The sequence below is a fragment of the Chrysoperla carnea genome, chromosome 5 (genome assembly GCF_905475395.1).
Source record: "Chrysoperla carnea chromosome 5, inChrCarn1.1, whole genome shotgun sequence".
Lineage (NCBI taxonomy): Eukaryota > Metazoa > Arthropoda > Insecta > Neuroptera > Chrysopidae > Chrysoperla > Chrysoperla carnea.
The window spans coordinates 65,953,580-65,965,078 of record NC_058341.1 but is presented as its reverse complement, the minus strand read 5'-3'; the positions used below and the strand labels follow the sequence as shown (position 1 = coordinate 65,965,078).

The 11,499-nt window shown below is 34.7% G+C and overlaps 1 protein-coding gene across 1 annotated transcript; it reads left to right on the top strand.

Annotated features, from left to right (window-relative positions):
* The first annotated feature begins 1,031 nt into the window (after positions 1 to 1,031).
* Positions 1,032 to 9,650, top strand: LOC123301324. Its single transcript, XM_044884062.1, has 4 exons — positions 1,032 to 1,797; positions 5,245 to 5,424; positions 5,656 to 6,017; positions 9,408 to 9,650. Exons 1-4 carry the CDS (start codon positions 1,107 to 1,109, stop codon positions 9,648 to 9,650), a joined length of 1,476 nt encoding a protein of 491 aa, XP_044739997.1. The 5' UTR covers positions 1,032 to 1,106.
* Positions 9,651 to 11,499: the final 1,849 nt, after the last annotated feature.

The window sequence follows — 11,499 nt, the reverse complement described above, 5'->3', positions numbered from 1 at the left end:
ATTTCAAACAAAAACGGAGGGGGTTATCAATTCGACTGTATTTTTTTATGTTTGTTACCCCAGAACTTTTGACTGGGTGAACCGATTTTGATGATTCTTTATCTGTTTAAAAAAAATTTTTATTCACTTTTTAACCGACTTCAAACAAAAAAGGAGGAGGTTATCAAAATTCAACTGTATTTTTTTTTTAATGTTTGTTACCTCACAACTTTCGACTGGGTGAACCGATTTTGGTGATTCTTTATCTATTTGAAAGCTGATGCTTCCCGTGTGGTCCCATTTTATTTTGGTACTTCCCGTGTGGTCTCATTTCATTTTGGTCCAGTTCTGACAAAACCTTAAAAGTCTTAAATTTGCAGTAAGCATGCAAAACTTTAGATGTTTGTATTAATATAGGCCTTTTTACAACATCCACCCCTCCCCCTCACGCTTTCATACTTTTTGCAAATTAAAAATTTTTATGACGTATAAAGGGGTTTTTGGAGTAGCTGATCGCGAATTTTTCATATTGTTGTCGGAAGGAACTATGGCCGTGAATGGGGAAAAAGTGTCATTGGACGAGGGGAGTAATGAGTGGCGCATTAAGGACAATACGGGAGTTAACGTCATCAAGACAAATGAAATGCAGTGTTCGTCTAGCTGGGAATGTTGGTGAACGCGGTAACGATTCCGGGACGTACGGAAATCGTTGTAAATACCTAAAAAGATGGAAGGTGAGGTAATCGTGGAACCGAACGAAAACATTTATTTACGAACAGGCATCACGGGAGCCCGCGTGCTAGCCAAGTTCCATGAGGATACCGTTCCGGTTAGGCTTGTTAATTGCAATGCAGAGGCGGTGAAATTAGCAAAAGGACTAAAAGTTGTTCACTGCGAAGCAATGATGAGTAATTTCGATAATCTTGCGAGTAAAACGGTAGCGCAAGCGGGTGTCGATGGTGGGCTACGTGATCGGGAAGCATCACAGCTATTTGATTTTAGTCGGTGTGCGTTAAATGGTAGTCTGCAAATCAACATCGGCATGGGCTTCGCCGGTAGTATTAGTTCGGAAGAAAAATGGAAGGTGGCGATTTTGCGTAGATTATCGTCGTCTCAACGACATCACGATGAAGGATGCATATCCTCTGCCACGGATTGATGATATTTTGGACACGTTGAGTGGGGCTAAGTATTTCTCTACAATTGATATGGCTAGTGGGTACTGGCAATGTGAGGTCCAGGAAGAAGATAAACCGAAGACAGCTTTTGTTACAACGGAGGGACTTCATGAGTTCAATGTAATGCCCTTCGGCTTATGCAATGCTCCAGGCACGTACCAGAGGTTAATGGATTTAACACTAGCGGATCTTCAATGGAAAACGAGCCTGATCTATTTGGACGATGTAATTATCCTGGGAAATGACTTTGGGCAACATTTGGATATTTTAAGGGAAGTGTTCGAAAGAATTCGGGCTGCAAAGTTGAAAATAAATCCAGAAAAGTGTCAATTATTAAGGGAATACGTACAATTTCTGGGCCATATTGTTTCTGCGGAGGGGGTGAAAACGGATCCGCAGAAGGTTGCAGCTGTAAAGAATTGGGCGACACCATCAAATGTGGACGAATTACGGTCTTTTATAGGAACGGCTTCCTATTATCGGAGATTTATAAAAAATTTCGCGACGACAGCAGCTCCACTGCATAATCTAACAAAAAAAGAGCAGAAGTTTATCTGGGACACATATTGTGAAAACGCGTTCAGGGAACTAAAAGGCAAATTAATAAGCGCACTTATTCTGGCATATTCTCTCAAGGATTGTGAGTTTATTGTAGACTGAGATGCGAGCAGTACTGGCTTGGGGGCCGTGTTAAGTCAAGCACAAGAGGGGGAAGAAAGAGTGATAGCTTATCTGAGTCGATCAATATCTAAACCGGAGTTGAAATATTGTGTAACGCGGAAATAATTGTTAGCGTTAATCTGGGCGACGCGGCAGTGGCGCCACTACTTGCTTGGGAAAAGATTTAGGGTACGAACGGATCATTCCGCGCTAAAATGGTTACAGAATTTTAAGAAACCTGAAGGTCAATTAGCGCGGTGGTTGGAATCTCTATCGGAATACGACATGGTTATAGAGCATAGACCGGGGAAGCAACAGGGACTTACATCCCTTGTAAGCAGTGTGGTAGGAATGTAGAAACTCAGCTGAATATAGGAGCTGTGGGAGAAGAGGAAGATGACGAAACGATGGGTACGTCGTGGATCGAAAGTTATTCAATGGGAGACTTGCTAAACTTTCAGAAGGAGGATTCGGTGTTAAATAAAGTTCGCTTGTAGTTGTTAAAGGGACGGCGGCCGTCTCAAATCGAAGTTCAAGGGGAAAGTAAAGATGTGCAAGCGTTGTGTGCATCAATTCCATAATTTGAGGCTAGTTAATTCGGTGATTTATCGACAGTATGGGAATACACTCCAGTTGATCATACCGGAGGAGTTAAAAGGTGAAATGCTGAAGGAAGCTCATAATTCGATATTTGGTGGAGGGCATTTGGGAACGGAGAAAACGTTAGAGAAATTACGCCAACGGTGCTATTGGCCGGGGTTAAAGGCCAATGTTGAAGATTGGTATAGGAAGTGCGAGGACTGCGCACGCAGGAAAATGCCAAGCAAATATCCGAGAGCACCGTTAGGGACATATATAGTGGGTGCTTCGTTGGAGAGGATCGCATTAGATATTCTGGGACCGTTACCGAAGACAGCGAGAGTCAATAAGTATATTTTGGTGATATCGGATTACTTTACTAGGTGGGTGGAGGCGTTCTCCATGCCGGATCAGGAAACGGGCACGGTAGCAAAAATTCTGGTAGAGAAATTTATATGTCGGTACGGGCTACCTAAGGAATTGCACAGTAACCAAGGCCGTCAATTCGAAGCTAAAGTATTCCAAGATATGAGCAGATTACTCGCGATTAATAAAACTAGGATGACGTCTTACCATCCGCAATCGGATGGATTGGTCGAGAGGTTTAATAGGACTTTGCTGGGAATGTTAAGTCAATTTGTGAACGAGTCACATAATAATTGGGACGAGAAAATTCCGTTTGTGATGATGATGGCGTACAGGGCAAGCGTACAGGAGGCTACAAAGTTTTCACCTTATTATTTAATGTTTGGGCGTGAACCGCAACTGGTATCGGACATTGTATTTCCAAAAGTGGGACAGTTTACGGATACGGGATATTTTGTGGATCAAATGAAAATTCGGCTTAAAGACTCGTACGAAAGAACAGCTAAAAATTTGGAAAACAGTCACAGGAATATTTAAAACTATTATGATCGGAAATGTTCAGAAAAAACCTACTCGGATGGGGATAGAGTGTGATTGTATAACCTGGCTTTGAAAAAGGGGGAATGTAGGAAATTTTATAAACCTTGGAGCGGGCCGTACGTGATAAAGAAAGTTTTGTCGGAAGTAACGTTTCGCATACAACATTGCCAAAATGCGAGGAAGCGGTTGATAGTCCATTTTAATCGCCTAAAACCGTTTGTAAGTAGTGGACAAGAAATCGATTACGAAACCGACCAAAGGGGAGCGAGGGAACGCGAAACCGAGGATATTGGGACCGATTGTGTTAAAAATAGGGAAAATGGTAGGGAAGCAGAGCCATTTACAGTGGTAAAAGTTGTAAGGCCACCAGAAATAGTGGATCTGGCAGAAGATCCTGGAAACGAAATTGAGGTTGAGGAAATCAATCCTGTGGTGCCGGAGGAACGCAGATACCCAGCAAGAGAGGGTAGGCGACAAACCCAATTTTTTCAGGCAGGGTTTACGTAACTCAGGAGAGTTAAAATTTTTTTTAAGGGGGAATAGTGTAGCATATATTGACTAATGTAATAGACTAGAATGAAACAGACGATCAAGAAGAGTGAGAGACGATCGATAAAGAGGGAGTCTAAAGCAAGCTGTGCTCGAGAATAGATGTGATCTATGTATGAAGTGATTTATGTAATTATTTTAATGTACGAATTTATTATAATTTTTTATTTAATAAACCTGAGTATTTAATTAAAGTATTGTGTGTTATTCCGCATTACATAATTATCATATTTTCTATGTCAATGGTTCACATTTTTTGCGAATCTAAGGTATACTTGTTTAATTTGTGATATTGCTGATAGAGCGTAAGATATGCGTTGCGTTTTCAAAAAAAGGAGGACGGACATGGATTCGGTTCGTAGATCTGGTGCGAGACGGTCGATCATGTAATTCTGTTGAATACTTAAACATGTACTCGTACTTTTTTTATTTTTATTTCATCAAAAAAATTCTCAGCAATCCTTGAAAATATTTTTATTTATTAAGGTAATTTTATTTATAATTATTTTCCTTTATACCGTTGAAATATTTTTTTTTGACACTCCTCGAAAATATGATAAGCACGTGTTTTTCACATTGTTAATTATCTTCAATTTATTTTATTGAATACTTCTTATTTTGTTTTAATTAAATTTAGAATCATCATATCTTATGATATTCATTAATTCTGTCTGTATCGTTATGGAGATTTTTGCTATATTTTTTTATTCTCCTAATCTTGTAAAACATTGTGTCATATCCATGTTTCAAATACACTAAATTAAATTGATTTAATACAAATAATATTTCGAAAAGTGTTTATCTTATTTTAAATTTATTTTCTTTAATTTATCACGCTATGGGCCCCGTGATTAAATTATACAATCTTGGGATCTACAATACTTCCCAAATGTCAATAATTCCTATATTTAATAATACGCTTCCACTTTTTTAAAGAAATATACCCATTTTGGTGACAGAAAATTTTTATTATAACGATTCCTTCAATATGGGTTTCCTCTACCCCATTATTGAGTATTTTAACAACTCCCACTCTTTTATCCCGTGTTATGTATTATCATTTTATATATATATATATATATATATATATATATATATATATATATATATATATATATATAATATTATTATTAAAATTCATACGTTATATGGAATGGTATTAGAAGGCTACGCAACGGGACAAAAAAACACTGAAACTAAAACTCTTTAGAAATAGATGATCAAATTATAACTGAACCAAAACAAATGGCAGAAGAATTTGCAAAATACTTCTCCGAACTATCAAAACCTCCACATGATGTCATGGAAAACCAACAAAAAAATCCTTTACAATTTTGAACCAACAACTCAAATCCCATATGACAAAATTTTTATACGGATGATTTTGAATCAGCCCTATACGACACAAAGTCTACAACTCCGGGCGGTGATACAACATACATACCCATGATCCAAAACCCAACAGCCAAAACATATTTACTAAAAATTTACAATCAAATATGGAATGAACACCTAATACCCGAAGAATGGAAACAAGCTGTTATAATTCCAATACAAAAACCAAATAAAAATGGTAAAATAGTTTCTAACTACAGACCAATCTCCTTAACAAATCACCTATGTAAGATCATGGAAAAAATGATATTGAGAAGATTGGTATGGTATTTGGAAAAAAATAATCTACTACATCCAAACCAGTTTGGATTTAGAAAAAACAGATCCACCGTAGATTGCCTCGCTATCTTGGATGCGGACATAAAAAATTCCTCTACCTGTAAACAAAATCTAAACGCAATTTTTATAGACTTAGAAAAAGCTTTTGATCGAACGAACAAGTCAAAAATCTTACATCAATTACATTTATGGGGTTTACGAGGCAATATACCCTTATTCATTCAAACCTTTCTAACAACCAGCACCAGGACATTCACGGTAAAAATTTTAAATCAAACATCAAATGTCCATTCATTGGGAAACGGTATCCCACAAGACTCGGTATTATCTGCAACCTTATTTAATATTGCCATAAACGATATAGTCGATCAAATACTAAAACCAATTAAATCAATAATATTTGCTGACGACATTGTCATTTACATTGACACAGCAAACGAAACATACGCTCAACAATGTTTGCAAAAAGCAACTGATAATATTAATGAATGGGTTATAAATAACGGTCTAAAAATATCAATTCCAAAAACTAGATACATATCATTCCATAGGCACAAAATACACAACGTAAATATAACAATACAAAATCAACAATTACTTAACACAAACCAACACTGCTTTTTGGGATTAACTTTTGATCAAAAACTAAGCTGGGAACCACATATAAACCTACTTAAAGCTTCGTGTATCAAAGCAATGAATATAATAAAAATATTATCTATGAAAAATAATGGATCCGATCGTACAACGTTAAAAAAAGTATATGATTCATTAATACTATCGAAAATTTACTACGGCTGCATAATATATAATTCTGCAAAAACAACAAAATTAAAACCATTAGACACGATACACAACTCATGCTTAAGAATGATTAGTGGAGCATATCGAACAACACCTATCAAAAGTCTTATATGTGAAATGGGTGAAACAACCTTGGATGATCGGAGGAACTTGGCTACGCTAAAATACTTCCTAAATTTAATAGAAAAGGATATACCCAAACATAATTATATTCTAACTTCTAATCCTTATGAGCACTTATTCCGACAAAAAAAACTACCTCTTCCACTATCCCTTACTATAAAAAATAACCTAACAAAATATGACATTTCCCAAAACCTGATAATGAATATATATAAAAAACGATTATTGAGCCCCCGTGGTTAAAAAATTTTTGTGAAATAGACTTATCACTTAACAAACCAAATAAAAAATCTACTAGTACCCAAGAATATAAACAAGAATTTAATAAATTAATAAATACAAAATATAAAATTTTTATACAAATATACACTAACGAATCCAAAACCGAAAATTCAACTGCTTGTATAATAGATAAAAATATTTTTAAACTCAAATTAAACCCTGTATGTAATAATTACACAGCAGAAGCAATTTCTGTATTAAAATCCATAAAACAATTAACAAATACCACATTAAATAAAAAAAAAATAAATAATTTGTGACTCAATTAGTATTTTAAAGGCGATAGAAAACGTTGACAATAAAACAAAATCAGCAATCATTCTACAAACTAGAAATGAACTATACTCAAAATCTGAAAATGATATTAAAATTAATCTACTTTGAACACCTGGCCATGCGGGTATTACAGGCAACGAGTTAGCAGATAAAGCCGCTAAGGACGCCCACTTAAATGGCGATAAATATGAATCAGTGCCATCTAACGATGTATACTCATATATCCGAACATCATACATACGAAGTCTAGTTCAAATATGGAACAATGAAACAAACAATAAATTAAGAGAAATAAAGCAACAACTGAACATTGGACAACCTCTTACCAAAATGAAAGAAAAAATGAAATTGCTTTGACAAGACTACGAAACAGCCATACAAAACTAACTCATTCGCACTTAATGAAGCATACACTACCACCAATATGTGAAACCTGCCAAACCGTAATAACAGTTAAATACCTTCTAATACATTGTAGAAAATATACCCAAGAACGACAAGCAGCTCAACATCCAAACAAACTACAAGAAATACTAGCTGATGACACAATTACAATAGAAAAACTATTTAGTAGACTTGCCATCAAAAAATATGCGAAAACTCCGAGAAAAATCGAGATTATCTAAAATTTCTTCGAATCCTTGTACTGTTTAGTTTTGAATACGAAGATAATATTTCTTAATCATGCTACTACCAACACCATCCACGGACTGATGCGATTAGGGATCCGGGTAACTCGAAATTAATCCGCGGCTGCTGATCCCCGGAGATTCGTGAATGAACGCAATCACAAGGTTAACCAAAAAACTCACAGATCTGTGTCAACCCGACCCCATTAAAGTCATTGTAACCCGTAGATCAGTGTATGAAAGTTCGTCAGGACCTAGCAAGCAATTACTATAAGGCTAGGATTGGGTCCGTGGATGGTGTCAATAGGCACATTTCTGTATAATTTGATTGCTCTGTTTGTGAATCTTGTACAGTGGTATTATCTTCAGTATTTTTGTCTATCTCGTCGTGGGTGGTTTCGGTATGGTTTCCTTGCCCCGTTTACTTTTTCTATATACATATAATAACCTTCAATTATATCATCTGTATCCATATTACCGTCATTACCCAGATTAAGAAAACGATTCAAAAGCATTAAATTTTTTAAAAATTTTGAATGGTTTTAGATCGTCTGTTTTTAAAAACAAATCTTTTTTTTATATTAAAATTACGACTAATTATTGAAAACAGACAGATAAAAATGGCAATTTAAAATAATTAAAAATGATTGAACAATTTGAAATGGTTTTTCTTAAAATGATTTTTATGTGTATTGAGGAATATTTTTACAAAAACTTATACACACATTTCAACTTAATTTCCTTATTATCTTTTTCTTTTATATTTTTTTCTTTCTTTAAAAATAAGAAAATAAATCATGCATTTTCTTGACTCTATAATATTTAACAGGGTTATGATAACACTTCACACATACGCTCTTTTGACAACAGGAGTTCATAATTTTTAACTTATTCTCATAGATAAAATATATACTTATTCTCTTTTTATTTCTACTTGAAAGGACTGCGCATAATTAGATAGAAAAATGGCCTTTCTGTGAAATTTTTTCAAACCGTTCTCCAAATCTTTTTCAGATCGTCCTGATCAAATACTTCACGCCCACAAAAATTTTTAACAAGTAGTTTTTGAGCTACGGCGGTCAAAGCTATACACATAAATTGTATTTATAGTATATGACCGCGTCTCTATAATAATGACTATGTAACGACATTGCAATTGCGTTTCTATCGAATGTATATATATTCTATAGATACGACTTTGCTTTGTAGGCGAATATTACCTGAGCAACGCCTGTTGTTGGTACTCCATATAATTGCGGAATAAATTCTCAAACATAGTTCTTTGGTTTTATTTCGCATTTTAGATTTCAGCATTTTTTCAGATGTAAGAGCAAACTCTTACAACTACCGTCTAAATAATGATACCGAATAAAAAAATAATTTTAATCGTTCATCCATGTATATTTAAGAAATAAGATAACTATTCGATATTATAAAACCAATTAATTTTCCAATTTTTTTCGTAAGTTATTCAAAAATGAATAATTACTATTAGCTAAGTTAAATTAAATAAGATTTTTATTATTTAAACTTTTTAAGTTTAAAATATTAAATTAACTTTTTTAGATTATGGGCCGCCCTCCCAAAGTTACAAAAGGTGAAATTATATTATTAATTAAGAAAAATAATAGGTACTTCAGTAATAATAATTTGCCTTCAACATCATCAGATGAATATAAGCAAATGAGCCACGATTTAGATGGTCGATGGCTACCTCATTTAGTCTATATACATATTTCTGAAAACAAAAAAAAAAATCTTTCAATAGCACGAGAAATGTGTGGAATTTTTATCGCCTCACAAGAAAAGAAATGCACACGACCACGATACAGATGTGGTTGGAGATTCAAATATTTCAATCACGGATGATGAAATAACTGCCAAGTTTGACGCGGATTTTGATACAAATACTGATTTCGATGAATTTCCCCTAAACTTAACTACAATAGATTGGGAAAAGATTATACCTGACGAAACATCTAAAAACACGGAAAAAAGATTAAAGGCATGAGTTTGGGCGAACGTTATATTTAAAGCTTTCTTTTTGAGGAGCAAGGTGTCATGCGCTTTTAAGGGTGTTTGGTCTTATGTAAACATTTCCAAAGATGGTCCGCTTTTTATAAAGTTTCGAGGTATATGTAGAAGTGAGAAATGTCTTAACGATATTATTGGCATGGCTGATACCCCTCTAGAAAATGGATTGTTTAAATTTACTATTAAAACTCGTGACACACGTTCTATGTATCATGAAGATGTTAAACGACCACTGAATGGTACCGAAGAGCAAGAGGTCGATAAAAAACTAGAAACCCAAAGACCCGCTAACCTACGTAGCCAATTGATTCGCGATGGTATTCAATTTTTTGAAGATGTTCCGCCAGACCTGCAGAACAGTTATATTTATCGTCAAGAGAAAATGGAAGCCGTGAAAAAACAAATGGGAATTCAGCCTGGTGATAAACGAGATCAAGTTACTATTATTAGAGATTAAGCGAATGATCCTAAGTGTGCTCAAAGTCTCATTGATATTAGACTGAGTCCTTTTCATTTCATTTATATTTCATTAGAGCAAGTTCATGTATATAAAGAATACTGCTGCCGCATTTTAGAAAAACCAAAGACTTGTGCGGATGCTACTGGAAAATTAATTAAAAAATTTGAAAAGTGTCCTACAATTAAGACAAGACATATATTTGTATACACAATTACAATAAATTTTGAAAAAATTACTATTGTGGTTTATCAGATGATAACAGAAAGACAAGATGCAGATTTTCTTATTTTCTGGTTAAAACTTGGATACGAAAGTTTAAGGTACTACCGCCGGGTGTTACTGATGAGGTAAGAGCTTTGATTTTAGCACACAATGCATGGCATTTATTGGTATGATAATGAAGCAATGTTGATAAAATGTTTCTGTGGGCTGTAGACGATGATAGAAAATTGATAGAAAAATTTACTCATTTCGTGGCTGCTGCAGCAAGATGATATTGTTTGAATGACAAGCACAAATTTCGCACAAAACAATTTTATTTAAGAATCATTGCTTTAATGATTCATTGCCAAGCAGTTAGGAAATTCGAACACATTTTTATACTTACGTTATGTGGTTAACTCCAAAATTTCAGAAGAAGCTAGAAATCAATTAGAAAATTACATTACTAAACGTGGGCCTATTATTGAACAACTTGAAAATGAACAAACGGGAAGGGCAAAGATTTTCGTTACAATTTTTATCCACTTCCGGAAGGATGTCACCCGGACGAAAAAATGACGATAACACGTCGGTGGATTCTAAATTTAATAAATTTAGTCAAACCTGTTGATCCTGAAAAAGTTCCAGGGACGATAGAAAATGCTTTCTATCTCCTTCCGTTAGTTAAGGACCTGGAAAGAGTTGGGATGGAATTTATGTAATGGGCTGGAGCTACAGTTCCAAATGGGGCAGAGCACGCTAGTAATGCTTCTCATTACAGCTATTTTAAAGAAATAAAACTTCGAGTTTTCGAACACATTACTCTGCCATGTGCTTGTTCTACATTCCTAAAAAAACATTTAGAGGATATTTTTAGTGGCAACTGTCTAGTAAAAAGCAGCTACATTAAAAAAATTTAATCACGCGGAATGTGGAGCTCATCAAGCTGATGATGAACAGAAAAAATACGAAAGTGAAGAAAAAAAGTCAGAAATAGATATGCATGATTCTAATTTTTTATCACGGATGGACTGGCGCGGAATTGTGAATAAAGAAAACAAAATTTGTTGGCAGGACGAAGATAATCTTGTCCTTTATTTTCCGGAATCATACATATACTGCGAAATTAGAAAATAATGATAAATTGAATACTGTACCAACACAT